The sequence below is a fragment of the Dendrobates tinctorius genome, unplaced genomic scaffold (genome assembly GCF_039654945.1).
Source record: "Dendrobates tinctorius isolate UK_male_01 unplaced genomic scaffold, ASM3965494v1 ptg000020l, whole genome shotgun sequence".
Taxonomy (NCBI): Eukaryota; Metazoa; Chordata; class Amphibia; order Anura; family Dendrobatidae; genus Dendrobates; species Dendrobates tinctorius.
In genome coordinates this window covers 30,983,931-31,003,699 of record NW_027361688.1, presented here as the reverse complement: position 1 = coordinate 31,003,699, position 19,769 = coordinate 30,983,931, and the positions used below count along the sequence as shown (strand labels likewise).

Sequence of the window (19,769 nt, the reverse complement as noted above, 5' to 3'; positions counted from 1 at the left end):
CTACATCAATGAAACGGAGAGAGGAGCTACTATTACAAAATAACATTCTTTTGGCAGCTGTTTATGTAGACCCAATGCATCGGATTCTTCTAGATGATCAACAGCTAAGTAAAGGAAAAGAAGCTCTGTTTGAAATAGCAGTAAGGATGAAAGGGTTGCAGAACAGTCAGGAGGAACAAGAAGAATTTGGTCATCCTGCCACATCTTCACCCTCATCATCAACTGATGAAGAATTTAATTTCGAAAAATATTTGGATCACAAGGACCGTGCAAAGCGTTCCCGCATAGAAGAAGAGTCATCCCCATCAAGGAACACAGCCAGTACATTTCAGCAGAATTTTTCATGTGCACTAAAAGAAATTGAGAAATTTGACCGTTCATCAAAAATAACAGTGCAACAAGCGATTCCTCTGTATCCTGACATTGTCAGAGATGTTGCCCGAGTGGTTACTGCTTTGCCACCAACACAAGTTAGTGTAGAGAGGTTGTTCTCTGCTCTCAAAATAATTAGATCAGATTTGAGGGCATCCATGAAGGAGGATCTAACAGAGGCAATACTTTTTCTGAGGACAAATTTATAGATTTCTTCTTATTAACTGCATAAAAGTGTTTATTGCATATTTACTTACAGTTTAGAAAAGTTTATAAAAGTTATTTGCTATATTCTAATTGTATTCTAATAAATGTAGTTGTTGCACTAAGTGGTCTGATTACTTATATGATGGTGAGAAACTGAATAAGCACGATGTTTAATATTTTACAACAGTAAATTTGTTGTTATGAATTGGCCATTTATGAAGGAGCCGGAGTCGGAGCCTGATAAAATCCAGGAGTCTGAGTCGCAACTGTGGCTTACCGACTCCACAGCCCTGGTACTCAGGACAAATTGGCCAACAAATTTAAGGATCCATTTTATCCTGTTGCCCATGTGAAAATGAAAAAACTGAGGCTAAAAGATAATTTTTATGAAAAAAAAAAAAAAAAGTACTTTTTTTTTTTTTTTTTTTTACGGATCAATTTGTGAAGCACCTGGGGGTTCAAAGTGATCACTATGCATCTAGATAAGTTCCTTGGGGGGGTCTAGTTTCCAAAATGGGGTCACTTGTGGGGGAGCTCCAATGTTTAGGCACACAGCGACTCTCCAAACGCGACATGGCAACCGCTAAATATTCCAGCATATTTTCCATTCAAAAAGTCAAATGGCGCTCCTTCCCTTCTGAGCCCTGCGGTGCGCCCAAACAGTGGTTTATGACCACATATGAGGTATCGGTGTACTCAGGAGAAATTGCCCAACAAATTTTAGGATCCATTTTATCCTGTTGCCCATGTGAAAATGAAAAAAAATGAATGTCCATTTTTTCCTTCCACGTTGCTTTAGTTCCTGTGAAGCACCTGAAGGGTTAATAATCTAGAATGTAGTTTTGAGTAGTTTGAGGGGTGCAGTTTTTAGAATGGTGTCACTTTTGGGTATTTTCTGCCATATAGACCCTTCAAAGTGACTTCAAATGTGAGGTGGTCCCTAAAAAAAAAAAAAAATGGTTTTGTAAATTTTGTTGTAAAAGTGAGAAATCGTTGGTCAACTTTTAACCCTTATAACTTCCTAACAAAAAAAAAATTTGTTTCCAAAATTGTGCTGATGTAAAGTAGACATGTGGGAAATGTTATTTAGTAACTATTTTGTGTCACATAACTCTCTGGTTTAACAGAATAATAATTCAAAATTTGAAAATTGCGAAATTTTCACCAAATTTCTGATTTTTTTTTTCACAAATAAACGCAAAAATTATCAACCTAAATTTACCACTAACATGAAGCCCAATATGTCACGAAAAAACAAGGCTGGGTCATGAAGGGGTTAAAGACGATGACTTCTAGTTTAAAGGTTAACGTTAAAGGCTTAACTTTTACAGTAGTGGACAACTCCGTTCAACCTTCACAGAGGGATAGTGTTTGTAAAAATGATCACTTTTCCAATTTAGCTTTTCTTAAAATTTGCATTCGTTCTTGAGATGTTTGCATTTTTCTTTTGTTTTACTACTTGTTGCCTACGAGACCGACCACCACCGCTGCCTAAGGGACCGCCCCTAGCTTGTAAGCACTTGACGCTGGATGGAATTAGGAGGTAACAGCGATCCAGGCCAGCTTTTGAGCAGGGCTTACATACTCCAATAGAAAAGAAGCATGCTTGGCAAACCACCGCAGCAGTGGTCGGTCACCTAGGCAACGAGCAAAAAGCGTTGATATCTCAAGAACGGCTAAACATTCTAATAAGAAGGAAAGTGCTTGTTTGTATATCATCCATCTATTAAATTACAGGTGACCATAACATAAAAAACACAACAATGTATACAACAAAGAAAAAGTTAAAAACAAGGCTGCACACCCAGACATAAGAATGACCGTAGTCAAGAGGGAGAGATGGGGCTAAATGTTGAGTGCCAAGTACTACGAATAAATGGATAAATGTGCAAGGGTACAAAAAATAAAGAATATATAAAGAAACCACAAATTCTATGAAGTGCATATAAGGAGTTGTTCAGACTGTTATTAATAACAAAGTGCTAGTGCAAGACAGCTCCAGTAGGTGTCACTATAGATCCATGGTATTAATATATATGTAATAATTTTACTGGTACTGGGGCACAGTGAAACAATATATTAGCTATGTATTAAAGAGAGAGGAAAAGCCATGTAATGCTGTGAAGAATCAAGCGAAAATGGTGAAGTATTGGTACTTACAGGGGTAGTGTAGGACTCCCTCTCCTGGATGGCGTCCACCCCGACGCGCGTTTCAGCACGCTGCCTTCATTGGGGTGGCAAGTGTTTTTTTTTTACAATACTGTGCTGTATGTTAATTTTGGCGGCACTTTTTCAGATGAGTTCCAGACTGAATTCCCCCCCCCCCCCCAAAAAAAAAAAAATTTATTTTTTTTTATTAATCCCAAATTTTGAAAGTTGTAAAATGTTTAATCGGGGATACCATTAATTTTGCGCTCCTTGATCACTTCTAGCAGACCACTTGCAAAATTTTGCAAAAGAAACATTGAAAATAAAACCTAATTCAAGCTCGTAAGGGTTTTTCTTTCCATGTCTGTTTTGTCTGGAAGTGTTGAAGGTGTGATGAGACTTGAGTTTTTTGGGAGCAGAAAAATTTGACATGATGAAGATAATTTTTTATGTAGTTTTAAGCATTATTCTCCCAGTTGATTAACTGGGCAAATTTTGGAGAGTTTTCTAGCCCCCAAAATGCTCCAAGACTCGAGAGCCTGTAGGATTTTTACCCCATGAAAGTGAATTGGAAGGTTAGTAAAGCGTTTTACAAAGTAGGTTTTGATTGGAATCGCAGCCATTATTACTGTTCTTCTTGGACGTACAGAACATTCCTGGATAGTAACATAACCCCCCGGTCGCTCCACTCCCTTCCTACATGAATTATAAAAAATAATTATTGGCTTTGTGTAAAATCCAGAGTTTTCCGCATTTCCAGCCAGGTGAGTGATCGTCGGCTAATGAGAAGCCGCTTCCTTTTATGCTTCTGGCCTCTGGGAAAGTGTTTGGTGTTTTATGAGTCTGTTTGGTGTATTAAGAAGATGACTTTTCTCACTTTCAGGACATACCGGATCCGACGCACCTTTCCTACGCCGCCGGCTGGAGAACGTATCCACTGTTTTTTGGGACGGCCATCTTTGCCTTTGAGGGCATTGGGGTGGTAAGCTGATGGATATAATGAATGCAGCACGTATTACGGCCTCACCTCGGCCATAACCGTACAGATCAGCGGGCTGCAAGTATGGCTGTCTATATAATGGGGGCTTAGCATAAGCCTCCAGTAGCAGATAAGTGGTGATTTGATTCCCAAAACCCCCACCAGTCTGCTGCAGGACTCCCGTCAGATGATTAACCTCTCATCTCAGTAGTTTGATCCTTTTACACTTAAAGGGCTCCATTTTTCTGCCCATTGGCACCTTGTGATGTACTGTACTTATGGGGTGCCAATGGGTTACAGAGGCAAAAGGGGGCATAACAAAGGCCATAGCTGTGGTGTGACCTCATGGCGTTCCTTCCCCAAAGTATAGGGCAGGAATAAAAAGAAACTCCCTTTTTATCAAGTCTAAACATGTTAATGGGGTTTATACAAAATTGGCCCCAAAATTACCTCTTGAAACCCCTACTGCACTAGAGGCAACGTCTGTCCGTCAGTCATGTGAATGTTGCATTCACATACTCCAGCAATAAGATTCTGAGCATATGCATGTCTCTGAGGCTGCTGATTGCTAAAAGAAGACCACTCTCTACCGGGATCAGCTTAGTAGGCTGACCTGTCATGTAGCCGTCACAATTTGTCATGTGTCTAAATTGGCCATACACATTTAGACGTATACACATTGGACAGAAGTGCGTGGCCGGGGAAATTAGATGGCTGTCGGCTGAACGAGCACTCGTGTCCGAGGGAGTTAGATGGCTGTCGGCTAAATGAGCACTTGTATCCGGGAAAATTAGATGGAAGACGGCCGAACGAGCCCTCGTGTCCCGGGGAATTAGATGGCTGTCAACTAAACGAGCACTCGTGTCTGGGGGAGTTAGATGGCTGTCGGCTGAACGAGCACTCGTGGCCGCGGGAATTAGATGGCTGTCGGCCGAACGAGCACTCGTGTCCAGGGGAATTAGATGGCTGAAGGCAAACGAGCACTCGTGTTTCGGGGAATTAGATGGCTGTTGGCTAAATGAGCACTTGTGTCCGGGGAAATTAGATGACTGTCAGCCGAACAAGAACTCGTGTCCAGGGGAAATAGGTGGAAGATGGCCGAACGAGCACTCGTGTCCGGGGGGGTTAGATGGCTGTCGGCCGTACGAGCACTCGTGTCCGGGGAAATTAGATGCATGATGGCGAACGAGCACTCGTGTCCAGGGGAGTTAGATTGCTCTCGACCGAACGAGCACTCGTGTCCGAGGGAATTAGATGGAAGACGGACGAACGAGCAATAGTATGCGGGGGGAATTAGATGGAAGACGGCCGAACGAGCACTCGTGTGCGGGGGAATTAGATGGATGACGGCCGAACGAGCACTCGTCTGCGGGGGAATTAGATGGAAGATGGCCGAACAAGCAATAGTGTGCGGGGGAATTAGATAGAAGACGGTCGAACGAGCACTCGTGTCTGCGGGAATTAGATGGAAGATGGCCGAACGAGCAATAGTGTGCGGGGGAATTAGATGGAAGATGGCCGAACGAGCACTCGTGTGCCGGGGAATTTGATGGATGACGGCCGAACGAGCACTCATGTGCGGGGGAATTAGATGGAAGATGGCCGAACGAGCAATAGTGTGCGGGGGGAATTAGATGGAAGACGGCCGAACGAGCACTCGTGTGCGGGGGAATTAGATGGAAGACGGTCGAACGAGCACTCGTGTCTGCGGGAATTAGATGGAAGATGGCCGAACGAGCAATAGTGTGCGGGGGAATTAGATGGAAGACGGCCGAACGAGCACTCGTGTGCGGGGGAATTAGATGGATGACAGCCGAACGAGCACTCGTGTGCGGGGGAATTGGATGACGGCCAAACGAGCACTCGTGTGCGGGGGAATTAGATGGAAGACCGCCGAACTAGCGCTCGTGTCCACGGGAATTGGATGGAAGACGGCCGAATGAGCATTAGTGTCCGGAAGAGTTAGATGGATGACGGCCGAACGAGCACTCGTGTGCGGGGGAATTAGATGGAAGACCGCCGAATGAGCGCTCGTGTCCGCGGGAATTAGATGGAAGACGGCCGAATGAGCATTCGTGTCCAGCCTTCGGACCGCCACCGATTAACAACTGGTCTCGTGGATTGGTGATTAACTTTTTTCACAGGACAACCCCTTTAACTGCAGGACTTGGCCGATGAGACCTGCATCTACCATACTATCGGTCACAAAGGAGGCACGGGCACATTGCGTCCCCTCACACCACAGTTTGTGTCTGCCAAATTTATTATAATATATATATATATATATATATATATATATATAATCTGTAAATTGAGTATTGCTAATGGGAGCTCATTTTTTGCAGTTTCCAGTCCTATCTCCCTGTATTTGATAATTCCCTTTGACTGCCATGACAGGGCCGCTCCATGGGACCCCCCCATTGTAACTGCATCCAGCCATCCGCAGGTATAATACTGAAGGGCTGAAATTCCTACAATTCATGCTTTCCGGACTGACTGACACTTCTCGTGTGTTCTGCGCCCGTTCTTGTCTCAGGATTTCACAGTGAAACCTGTAGGTCGTTGGGATCGCAGCACACGGGGGATTGAATTACCGCTGCTGGCCTGAGAGAGCGGTTACACACAACATCAAAGCCGTCCTCCTCCGGGGTCGCTAATTACAGATCACTCTCTCTACGCTCTCATGTCGGGAGGTCGCTCCGCTGGAGGGTTCGCTGCCGGTGGCCACCAAATCCCCTCATTTCACCTGCGTGGCTCCATTTCTGTGAAGGTTTGCGCTGCTACTCACACAAAAGGCAAAAAGAAGCCTAATCCTATTAAGATGTCTAATTTTATAATACACAAATCTATATCTTTATTGCTCTGTCTGTAGATGAATGCATCATGAGATGAAATGTATACATCTGTGTGTGTATGCTTATGTCTCATCTCTTCTCGTATGTATATATAATGTTGTAGGTATGTGTGTGTAGATCTCATTTCATGTGTATGTATAATGTGCCTGTACACGTGTTTTATATGCGTGCACGTATATCCGTGTGTTCGCCTCTCTCGTGTATGTAAATGCATATACAGTCATGGCCAAAATTGTTGGCACCGTTGAAACTGTTCCAGAAAATGAAGTATTTCTCCCAGAAAATTATTGCAATTACACAGTTATTTCCTTTTATGTGTATTGGAACAAGACAAAAGAAAAACAGAGGGAAAAAAAGGCAAATTGGACATAATTTCATACAAAACTCCAAGAGTGGGCCAGACAAAATTGTGCGCACCTCAACTTAATATTTGGTTGCACACCCTTTGGGATAAATAACTGCAATTAATCGCTTTCTATAACCATCCACAAGCTTCTTACACCTCTCAACTAGGATTTTGGACCACTCTTCTTTTGCAAACTGCTCCAGGTCACACATATGTGAAGGCGCCTTCTCCCAACAGCAATTTTAATATCACTCCTCAGGTGATCAATGGGATTTGGATTCGTACTTATTTCAGAACCCTCCGGCACTTGGTTTCCATCCATTTTTGGAAGCTTCTTGAAGTATGTTTGTGGTCATTGTCCTGCTGGAAGACCCATGATCTAGGACAGAAACCCAGCTTATTGACACTGGGCACTACATTGTGGCTCAATCTATTGGTAGTCTTCAGATTTCATGATGTCTTGCACACAGTCAAGGCTCCCCGTGCCAGAGGCAGCAAAACAACCCCAATATATTTTTGAGCCTCCACCATATTTTACTGTAGGTACTGTGTTCTTTTCTTTATAGGCCTCATTCTTTTTTTGGAAAACAGTAGAATGTGTTAGTAAATGATAGTCCTATAGTCAGAGTATGCTAGCATCTCAAAACTATTGAAGGGGTCGTCAGACCTAAAAAAAAAAAAAAAAAATATATAGACGCAAAGGATGGGTAAATAAAATTATGTTCTTAGAGATTTTTCACCACTGTGGTGGCGGGACAGAAAGTAATGAAGTCCTTTTTTTAGTCACCTAGCCACAAAGGTCTGCGATTGGCTGCAGCAGTCAAGTGACTGTAAGGTGCTTCTTCAGCCATGGGCCTCAGTAGTCTGAGTAGTGACTGCAAAATGAGAGGTCATCACTTCCTGTCTGCCGAGGACCAACAGAATGACTTATGTTGAAGCTACTTTAATGCGGTGGGTGAGTATGGTTCGGAAGTAACGTCGTGCTTCAACGATCTTGGCCAGCTTGAAAATGACGCTTACAACATCAATAGAAAAAAGCTTCTAGGCATTGCACAAATTCTGGTGTCTAGCAGCGGTAGTCAGTGTCCATGGCGATGAGATGTAAACAAAAGAAAAGTAACTCAAGAAGGGATGAAAATATTAAAAAGCAGTAAATTGCAAAATTGCTTGTATTGACCATCTCTATCTGACAATATCCATTTTTGAAGCTGAGAATAACCCTTTAAGTGCCAGAGTTCTGTACTCCTGATGTTATATTCATGAAGCAGAGTAGTGCTCATACTGAGCCCTATTATCTACCATACCAGGAAGGATAAATTACTTTTATTTATGGGAAATATGACCATTCCTGTAACCTACATATCATAGGCCAGGCTGCCTTACTCTCTTTGAAGCTTGCTGACGGTAATTATCGTTTGGAAACGTTGACTTGCGCCTAATTCCTTAATTGTCTGGATATCGTTGTTGGCTAAACCCCATATTACAGGTAAAATAATCTCATTCTCTGCACCACGTACCCAACACCATGACCGAAATCTATTCTGTGACTGGCCGCACAACAAAGAGAAGCATTAATGGAAAGCGATAGCTAAAGTGCATGTGTATTATACATGGAGACAATGGGCAGCCTTACCAGGTGTTGGGTCCTATCAGAACGTGGGAAATGCTGCACATTTGTGGGAACCGAATTGTACCCCCTATGAATGTGTGTGTGATACCAGTTAATAATTTACTGCAGAAATTGGCATAAATTATAGCTGAAATCTACAATTGGAGATAAGTTTGGGGAGAAGTGACCGAGGCAACGGCACTGTTTCTTACTCTAGATGCGAAAAGGAGATGAATCCAGCGAGCCAGGTTTGAAGTACGTAAAAAATCTTTTTCTTTATTTCAAATGTAGATTAAAAATATTTATCCATAGCAGCATATTATGAATATAGGCAGAGATGGGAAAAATTACTGCTGTAAAGCGCACGGCAAGACTCGTTTCGGCTAAACCTTTATCATTGCCATAATATATATATGGCAATGATAAAGGTTTAGCCAAAACGCATCTTGCCGTGCGCTTTACAGCAGTAATTTTTCCCATCTCTGCCTATAGTCATAATATGCTGCTATGGATAAATATTTTTAATCTACGTTTGAAATAAAAAGATTTTTTACGTACTTCAAACCTGGCTCGCTGGATTCATCTCCTTTTCGCATCTATTGTTGGCAAGAGCTCCTGTCATTTATCCGTTGCTGAGAGCCTATACAGTTTAGCAGCTTATGGTTTGAACCAACTGGGTAAGCTGGCATTTTTTCCTTTTTTTGTTTCTTACTCTGGCGCCCCAGCTTCTTACTGTGAAACAAGATGTAATCAAGGGGCAGCGATAGAAGCAATCTGAGTGACACCAGCTCTGCTCACTCATGATTTGTGTGAAGGCGGTGATGGAGGCTGTCGCTGGTGTCATTCACTTTGCCTTTATCACTGCCCCCTTGATGACTTCTCGCTGGTGTCACTCACTCTGCCTTTATCACAGCCCCCTTGATGACTTCTTTCAAAGTAAGACTATGCAGCTGGCAGTTATGGAAGCAGAATATCAGAACCTCGGTCATTTCTCCCACAGCTTCTACTGTATCACCGCCATGGATCCAGGATGTCTTCAGAGGGAGTATTTGAAGAAACTGATAAATGAGTGCAGCGCTGTCTCATGGGACTTCCTATTCTAGGGGGGATGATAGACACTGCAGGAAAGTGAGTGCAGCCCCAGCCTCCTGATGACACTTTTTTTGAGAGTGAAAGGAAACTTCACAGAAAGTGAACTAAGGCACATGTAGGGATTAGCAGGATTCAGAGAAGTGTTGGATATTTCATAATAAAGCAAATTACAAAACTGCTTGGGGTGTAAAAATAGATACAGTGCCTTGCAAAAAAAGTATTCGGCCCCCTGGAACTTTTCAACCTTTTCCCACACATCATGCTTCAAACATAAAGATACCAAATGTAAATTTTTGAAGAATCAACAACAAGTGGAAAACAATTGTGAAGTTGAACGTAATTTATTGGTTATTTTAAATTTTTGTGAAAATTCAAAAACTGAAAAGTGGGGCGTGCAATATTATTCGGCCCCTTTACTTTCAGTGCAGCAAACTCACTCCAGAAGTTCATTGTGGATCTCTGAATGATCCAATGTTGTCCTAAATGACTAATGATGATAAATATAATCCACCTGTGTGTAATCAAGTCTCCCTATAAATGCACCTGCTCTGTGATAATCTCAGGGTTCTGTTTGATGCACAGAGAGCATCATGAAGACCAAGGAACACAACAGGCAGGTCCGTGATACTATTGTGGAGAAGTTTAAAGCCGGATTTGGATACAAAATGATTTCCAAAACTTTAAACATCCCAAGGAGCACTGTGCAAGCGATCATATTGAAATGGAAGGATTATCATACCACTGCAAATCTACCAAGACCCGGTCGTCCCTCTAAACTTTCATCTCAAACAAGGAGAAGACTGATCAGAGATGCAGCCAAGAGGCCCATGATCACTCTGGATGAACTGCAGAGATCTACATCTGAGGTGGGACAGTTTGTCCATAGGACAACAATCAGTCGTACACTGCACAAATCTGGCCTTTATGGAAGAGTGGCAAGAAGAAATCCATTTCTCAAAGATATCCATAAAAAGTGTCCTTTAAAGTTTGCAGCAAGCCACCTGGGAGACACACCAAACATGTGGAAGAAGGTGCTCTGGTCAGATGAAACTAAAATCGAAAGTTTTGGCAACAATGCCAAACGATATCTTTGGCGTAAAGGCAACACAGCTCATCACCTTGAACACACCATCCCCACTGTCAAACATGGTGGTGGCAGCATCATGGTTTGGGCCTGCTTTTCTTCAGCAGGGACAGGCTAGATGGTTAAAATTGATGGGAGGATGGATGGAGCCAAATACAGGACCATTTTTGAAGAAAATCTGATGGAGTCTGCAAAAGACCTGAGACTGGGACGGAGATTTGTCTTCCAACAAGACAATGATCCCAAACATAAAGCTAAATCTACAATGGAATGGTTCACAAATAAATGTATTCAGGTGTTAGAATGGCCAAGTCAAACTCCAGACCTGAATCCAATCAAGAATCTGTGGAAAGAGCTGAAAACTGCTGTTCACAAACGACCTCCATCAAACCTCACTGAGCTTGAGCTGTTTGCCAAGGAAGAATGGGCAAGAATTTCAGTCTCTTGATGTACAGAACTGATAGAGACATACCCCAAGTGACTTGCAGCTGTAATCGCAGCAAAAGGTGGCGCAACAAAGTATTAAGTTAAAGGGGACGAATAATATTGCACGTCCCACTTTTCAGTTTTTGTATTTCCACAAAAATTTAAAATAACCAATAAGTTTCGTTCAACTTCACAATTGTGTCCCACTTGTTGTTGATTCTTCACCAAAAATTTACATTTGGTATCTTTGTTTCAAGCGTGATATGTGGGAAAAGGTTGAAAAGTCCCAGGGGACCGAATACTTTCGCAAGGCACTGTATTAAGGACATTTTAGGTATTGAACAAAAACCACATTTCCTCTGAATTTAAGCCCTGGAAAATCAGACCTACTAAGGCCTCTTTCACACTTCAGTTTTTTGCATCAGTTCAAATCCGCCAAAAAGTCAGAGAACCGGATCCGTTCTCAACTGATGTGAACGGATGGCACAGGATCCGTTTTCAGACGGATCCTGAAGATGAGGAAATAAAGGAACTTCTGGCCGAGAGAGAGAGAGCGCGCTCCGTTTTGAAATCTTTGAGGATGGTGACGGACAGCAACTTTTGGTGGATCCTCAAAAAAAACGGATGCAACGGACAGCAATCCGTCACAATCCGCCATTAATGCAAGTCAATGGGGGAAAAAAACGGATCCTCAAAAGAAAATTGAGGATCCGTTTTTTTCAAAACCTGGCGGATTGTGACTGATTGTAAAAAACTGAAGTGTGAAAGAGGCCTTACAGTCCAGCAAGTGTCAGGACCATCTCCTAAAGAGGATTCTGCTATAGGATTGGTCCGATACCTTACAGCGGGTGTTGGTGTTGGTGCTTCGGCACACACAGTGACGTGAAGGTATTTGGAGGTGGCCTGGTGTGGTGTCACGAATGGCAGCAAAGAATCCACTTCTTTCCAAGAAAAAATCAAGGACTGACGGACATTCTGCAGGAAGTGCAAGGATGGGTCTGCTGAGGACTGGGGTAAAATTATTTTCTCTGATGAAACCCTGTTCAAACTCTTTGGTCATCCCAATAGAAAAGCATCCTGAGACCATTCATGTGTGGGAGCTTCTCATCCATGGAGGGGTCTCTCTCAATTTTGCCTATCTATGTTGCTATGAATAAAGAATTGAATCTAAATATCCTCCAAGAGCAACTTCTCCCAACTATTCAGGAGCAATGTGGTGATGAACAGTGCTTTCTCCAGCATGATGGAGGCCATGTTACAAAGCAAAAATGATATCTAATTAACTTGGTGAACAATTTTTTTCACATAATGGCCAGGTGTTCTCCAGATCTCAATCCCATTGAGAATCTGGGGACAAGCAACAAAAAGCGGGTGGACAAGCAAAAATGCATAAAGCATTGATTAGACAACTATGCGCAGTCATTAGTCAAAATTTGGCCCAGAAGCTGATATCCAGCTGCCAGGGTGAAGGACAGAAGTTTTGGAAAATAAGGGTCAACATTCGAAATATTGAGTCTTTGCATAAACTGTTTGTTAGTCAAAGTGTGAAAACTTATGAAATGTTGATATTTTTTCTTCAATCACCATGGAAAAGTGTGACAAAGCTCGAAAAACGCTGAAAATTTGTGAAAACCAGTTTTTTGTCTGTCTCTAAACTCTTGGCCACGACTGTAGGCCTGCCGATAGGGGATGTAAATTTTTAGTTTATCATCCACAGATACATTCGGCACATCTTACACCAGGAAACTTCTTCTCAAGGCCGGCTTCACACGTCCAAGAGTCTGTCCATGTACAGGTCTCAATGTCCGAACTAGTTTCAGATCTCCTGATCCAAACTCCACAGCCTCATAAATTTCTGTAGATTCCGCAGGTTCGGGTCAGGAGACGTGTGGCCTTTCTGGACCTCATGATCTGTTTTCGGACTGTGAACACTGAACATGCCAAAGTGATCTTGGACTATGGTATGAAACTTCAGTATAGGTAATTTCACCCTATTAGCACCAGCAGTAATGCCTGCTGGGTAACTAGGGAAAAGTAATAGTAGCACCTATAGTTCTGGCAAAATGCTGTGGGAACCGCCTACATATTCTGTGCATCTTACGGAACAGAAAATGATGGCACAAATCCTTTTCATGAAATAGAAAATGCCTGGCTACGTAAGAGATATGAGGTTGCCGCTTACTCTGAGGTTGACGTGCAGATGACTTCATTAATGTCAGAGTGTCCATAATTAGGGCAGGTAAATCGGCAGCCACCATGATCAGGAGGTAAGTGCAAGCCAGTATGCCATTGTAATAGATTAGATGAGTGAAAATGGGGAAGTTGATGGCCCTTCTTGAGGCATTTTGCTTTTGTCCTCACTTCTCTGCTAGTCTCCGTCAGGAGAGCCATTCCCACCACCTGGTGCAGCCATATAGGCCATTCTACATTTAGAAAATGTGCAGATGTCATAAAGATTGTTAGGCTATGTGCACACGGTGCAGATTCTTCCGCGGATTTTACTAAATCCGCAGGTCAAATGACCTGCATTCTTCCTGCGGATTTCTTCCTTTTTTTGCGGTTTTACTGCCGTTTTTGTGCGGTTTTCCACCTGCGGATTTGTAGAATGGAGCAGGTGGAAAACTGCAGCAAAACCGCACAAAAGAAGTGACATGCTGCTTTTTTTTTTCCCGCGAAAAATCCGCAGCATGTGCACAGCGGGTTTTTTTTTTTTTTTACATAGGCTATAATAGTACTGTACATCACCTGCAGTTCTGCTGCAGATCTGCAGCGGCAAATCTTCTGCGGATCCGCAGTAGAAACCGCACCATGTGCACAGACCCTAAATCCCTTCATGACCATCTGGGCAGCACGGTGGCTCAGTGGATAGCATTGCAGCCTTGCAGCGCTGGAGTCCTGGGTTTGAATCCCACCAAGGCCAACATCTGCAAGGAGTTTGTATGTTCTCCCCGTGTTTACGTGGGTTTCCTCCGGGCACTCCGGTTTCCTCTCCCACACTCCAAAGACATACTGATAGGGAATTTAGATTGTGAGCCCCATCGGGGACAGTGATAAATGTGTGCAAACTGTAAAGCGCTGCGGAATATGTTAGCGCTATATAAAAATAAAGATTATTATTATCTTTGTTTTTTTTGCGTTTTTTGGCTTTTACAAGGATGATATGTCCACCTCCTGAACTTTTGCCCTTCTGGATACCACCTTCATTCAGCCATGAAGATCTGATCTCCAGGGCAGGTTGTAGACCTCTGCTCCTTGACTGTTTAGTTTCTCACGGTAATATCAGTACTGCTGATCTCTGGATGGGACTAATAATTTTGGGTGAGATAGGTTAATGCTTAGATGATGAGAAGAGAACGTGCCACAATGAGGACTTCTCCCGAGGGTTATAGACAGGTCACCATTTCGGGCATTGCAAGCCTCAACGTATGCAGCCATTTAGTGATCTGTACAGCAATGCTAATTGCATGTTAATTATCCAGAATCCTAAAGTTGATGGGTCAATGGCCCTGGGGCAGAGAGTTGATGGCCCTTTTAACAATTACCTCAATTTTTGCTGTATGGTCAAGTATGAACGATCTTGTATAATCTGTGATAAGTCCTGATCGTCCTGGAAATTGCAAGAAGACACAGTGGTCTTCAGTAATGTCTGATATTCTGAAGAAGTCATTGCATTCTTTGACACACTGAGGTTCTGCAGCAGCTGAAGTATGTGACAGCCTCATTAATATCTATGTCGAGTGGATATTGTGTGAAGGGGAATCTAATTAAAATGTCACCAAAGGAGTCAGGTCACCACTGGTTTCCATGGTCCTGAGATCCCCCATCGAACCCTAATGGCAGAAGCAAATGTGTTTCCTCGAGCGTGAGCAAAGCCCGGGTGGAACCATAGACTTTTCTATTGAGCCCATACATAACCCCGTTAATGCCCTTTCTCAGGAACCAACTACTAAGCAGGGGCCACAACATACCAAAACTTTCCCTTTAATGTCACTAGTAATAGAAATCTCTGAACAGTGTCAAAATGAGTCTGAGCTCTCCACAGCATTGTATGTCCTTTGTCCAAGTGAGGCTCTTCAGTCAATTGTTGCATCCTAGACACGCATCATAGGGCCAATTTACCATTGTCATTGGGACCTGAGCTGTAGTACCAGAGAATGGCCACTACGTGGTGTACGGAGCTGTAGTACCAGAGAATGGCCACTACGTGGTGTATGGAGCTGTTATGTACTCTGGGTACTGCCAGAAGCAGCGGGACCTGCTAACAGGTGATCTGTGGGGTGCAGACTGTCCAATCCCACTGATCGGATAGTTCATGAACTATCCCAGGATTGGGGACAGCTCCTTTAAGTACCCAGAGAAAACCATGCAAACTTCATTCAGATGATGTCCTTGGTTGGCTCCAAACCCAGGATCCCCCCGTGCTGCAGTACTGCTAAGCATGGAGTTGCCTTACAGTTTTGTTTGCTCCTTTTTGTTTTCTCCAGGTCTTGCCCTTGGAGAACAAGATGAAAATCCCTCATCAGTTTCCGGTCGTGTTGTACGTAGGCATGGGATTCGTAACACTTCTGTACATCAGCATGGGGACACTTGGCTATTTGCGGTTTGGCTCCGTTATCCAGCCTAGCATAACACTGAATTTGCCCAATTGTTGGTAAGTTTTTTTGCCTCAATGCTACTCTGTCAAGAATTGGTCATTTTGATACCTGTATTCAGGACTTCTCCGATTTAGAAAACCCATTTCTGTGTTCCCCATTAGGTGATTATAACTTAATAGAGAGGTGAACTTATGTTCCGAATCCACATCTCTTGACCAAAGTGTAGAGCGGTTACAAAGAGCGTCTGTCCCACTGGAGGACCCAACCTGTCCTGTATTACACAGACAGCCATTGATTCACATGGACTCTGAGCAGTGCTTCATTTCACCCTGTGGTGGCGCTGTAGGAAAATTTGAACACGTACCATCGTGTTTTTCCACCGTTTACAGCTGCTTTTTGGGAGACTCTGTGATCAAACTGATTATCAAGGAACAGTTTCAATAAAATAGGCGTTGTCTAAGGCGAAGAACCCCTTTAAGGCTGGGGATAGACTTGCGAGATACTCGCACGAGTCTCGCACGTCAATACCCGGCACTTGGGACCGGAGTGTTTAGCTGTATAGAAATACATGGAGCTGAACGCTCCGATCCGAGGGCCGGCGGCAGTGCCGGGTATCGGAGTGCGAGACTAGTGAGTTTCTCGCAAGTCTGACCCCGGGCTAAGATCTGCTATTTCACATACATTCTCACATTTGCATTAACAGACTACAAACAAAACCTGCGTAGTCTAATTGAATTGTCCATTTTTCTTTCTTCTACTTAAGGCCACATTCACACGTTTGTGTGTCACAGTCCAAGCATTGATGGCCACGGGTCTCGAGTTCGTGTCTGGAGCCCTGTGGCCAGTCAGTGTATCACTGTCTGAGTGTGACACCCGGATGTGTGAATGCGACCTAAAAAGGACAAAATATGGAAGGAAGAGCGGTGGCAGGACCAAACCTCTACACAAAAGATTCACATATATGTCTTAAGATACTGCAACCTCTAAAATGCACATGGAGGATAAGAAATGAAAAAAGGATGTCTATATATCACGCTAGATGTTATGGAATATAATATGATGCATCAGTGTTTGAAAAATTAAACAAATAGCAGCATAACAAAGATCCTCCTAAATGTACCTGGAGAATTTGTATGTGGGGTAATTGGCAACCGCGCGTTTCGCTGCTAAAGCTTCATCATGAGGTAATAAAATGTAGAAAGATTTTTCTTACGTATTTCATGCAGCAAAGTATCTCCATTTTCCAAGATTTGGAGGCAAGTCTTTTTTGTCACGTTTTCAGCAATTCTTCCTTTGGTCCGTTCTTGCAATATATGCAGTACTTACTATCATATACTTCCAATCAGTGCTGGGAACAGCGAGTCATGGGTCACTTTCTGGAGGAGAAAGGAACTCCTGCAAATGTGCCAAAGTGGCCTGGCTAGAGTAGATGATGAGACCCTTTTTGTGCATGGGCCAAGGTGGCATGGCTAGAGTAGACAATGAGACCCTTTTGCGTATGCGCCAAGGTGGCGTGGCTAGAGTAGATGATCAGACCCTTTTGCGCATGCGTCAAGGTGGCATGGCTAGAGTAGAGAATCAGACCCTTTTGCGCATGCGCCAAGCTGGCGTGGCTAGAATAATCAGACCTTATTGCGCATGCGCCAAGGTGGCGTGGCTAGAGTAGATGATCAGACCTTTTTGTACATACACCAAGGTGGCGTGGCTAGAATAGATAATCGGACCATTTTGCGCATGCGCCAAGTTTGCGAGGCTAGAGTAGATGACTAGATCCTTTTTGTGCATGCGCCAAACTGGCGTGGCTAGAGTAGATGATCAGACCCTTTTGCGCATGCGCCAAGGTGGTAAGGCTAGAGTAGATGATCAGACCCTTTTACGCATGCGCCAACTTCCTAGAACGCAAGGTCACAGGTGACTTTGGGTCAATGCAATGAGGCATGAGGTGACAAGCTGGTAGTCATCCAGGAGAGCAGTGAGGGAAGGAGACAGCAGTCTTAAGATGGTGTTGGGTGGGTGTTGTGGGCGGGTAGGGCTTGTTTCACACATTCGTTTTTTGGCATCCGCATGCATCCGTCAAAGTGTAAAAAAACGGATCCGTTTCCGTTTTGCCGCAAACGGATCCGTTTTTTTTGACGGATCCGCGGTAGCCGCTAATGGAAGTCTATGGGACTAAAATCGGATCCTCCAAAAAAATGGCGGATCCGTTTTTAAGCGGAAAACGACGGATTTAAACGGATTTAAAAAAATGGAAGTATGATCCAGGCCTAAGGAGACAAAGCGGTATTATAGGCAGACGTGCGATGTAAGACTGAGAAGCTGTTGCTAGTGGAAGGTTCTGCATGTTGGGCAATGATATGTCCCGTCTTATGACTCCATTCTCTTTCCTACAGGTTATATCAGACTGTGAAGTTGCTGTACTCCTTTGGTATATTCTTCTCCTTTGCAATACAGTTTTATGTGGCTGCAGAAATTATAGTCCCTTCGGCCACTGCTCGAGTGGGTGAACGCTGGGTGCTCTTGGTCGACCTTTCTGTGAGGGCAGCTCTAGTTTGTATCACATGTAAGTGTCTTTCAATAGAAAAATATAACTTAGTTCTAATCTACTATTAATTGATTTCAGAATATAAACCCTTAGTAATATACTGCAGAAGGGCATAATTATAAATGGGGCATATGCATGTCAGAACCCTCACTAAGGACCATCCTTCATGAATCAACAAGCCCTGCCACTTGCTAACATGGTTTGCCACTCAAATGATGTAATGCCGCATGAGCAGCCCTCAAAACTTTGTGCTGTCAGACAATATATCCCTTGCACGTGGTTGACGTTTTACATGCAGCCATTCAATCTTAATGATCACAGTCAACATAATTTGGAATCTTTTTTATTTAGTATTTAGTCAAATATCTTACTTTATCCACTCATGAGCCACTTCATTTCATTCCCATTTGTCCTATATTAATCGATCACTTTTAAGAACTGCTGATATTCGTCTTGGTCAAAACAAGACTGACAGGTGACTGAGAAATCAGTTTATGGCTAAGGGGAGCAGGAAGCAGCACAGAAAGATGGTATTGTTGTTCTTTAGGAAGTTTTTATCTCGCCCCCAGTGTTGAATTCACAGCTACACTGTTCAGTACTGCTATATAATGGTATCTATGCTGCTATGATCTCTTTCTGTGCGCTACAAAGAGACAAGGGAGCAGAAATTGCTCATGTCTCTGTGTGCCATTTATGGCAGACATCATAGCTGTTAGTGTTCACCACTAGCTCAGAGACAACTGATAGAGTGGATATGTAAGTTACTCCTTAATGTCCAGAAACTTTGTTGTAAACGGTACATTATCTAAATGGGATAAGATCAGCAGTGTGGATCACAAGGATCGGTGTTGAGACCAATTCTTTATAATCTTCATGGATCCAATACTGTCATGTGGATTGTATTGAGCGTAAAGTGTCAGTCTTTGCTGATAACTTCAAACTATGTAGGACCATAAAGATGAATGAAAATGGAGCTTCATAGTACAATATTACAGAACGACCTGGATAAGATGTCTGAATGGGCAAACACTTGGCAAATGAGGTGTAATGTAGATAAATGTGATGGTCACAGCTCACCACCTCCGCACAGATCACAGAGCATGCCCACAACACTGCTCCTATAAAGGTGATCGAACGGCTCCAGTCTATTGTTTCCTATGGTCCATGTAGCTGATGTGAAGCAGATCTCTGAATGCTGTTACAGCCACTCCTGAAATCGATTAAAAAAAAAATGTACAATCAGAAACCAAAACCAAAAAAAAAAATGTATTTGTGAATTCTAAATGATAGGAGTTACTGATCTTTTCAAGGGCGAAGTATACCCAAGTTTTCCTTCCCGAATGGCCGGGCGAAGATCAGGCAATGACGTGTCTCATGACCCCACTAAATGGCACTACAGCGATGCTATTACTCTTCACGCGTCATCCAATATGGCTGTAAGAAGCCTTTAATTTTCTTTATGCTTCTCCCTTTGACTGGCGGCACTTTGGCCTTCATGGCCTGGACCAGAGGTA

At 43.2% G+C, this 19,769-nt stretch overlaps 1 protein-coding gene and 1 long non-coding RNA gene across 3 annotated transcripts in view; both read left to right on the top strand.

Moving 5' to 3' along the window:
* LOC141083588 (proton-coupled amino acid transporter 1-like) overlaps positions 1–19,769 on the top strand; it is a 64,900-nt gene that overhangs the window by 25,663 nt on the left and 19,468 nt on the right. Inside the window, exons 8-10 of one of the 2 annotated variants that reach the window (XM_073567933.1) lie at positions 3,611–3,709; positions 15,603–15,769; positions 18,104–18,273. In XM_073567933.1, the coding sequence (XP_073424034.1) occupies positions 3,611–3,709; positions 15,603–15,769; positions 18,104–18,273 (436 nt within the window). The remainder of the gene's footprint in view (positions 1–3,610; positions 3,710–15,602; positions 15,770–18,103; positions 18,274–19,769) is intronic. The other variant, XM_073567934.1, reaches the window with a different exon arrangement.
* LOC141083590 (uncharacterized) lies at positions 3,716–6,857 on the top strand. The gene is made up of 2 exons (XR_012230760.1): positions 3,716–6,152; positions 6,243–6,857. It is a non-coding gene; the product is annotated as an uncharacterized lncRNA (long non-coding RNA).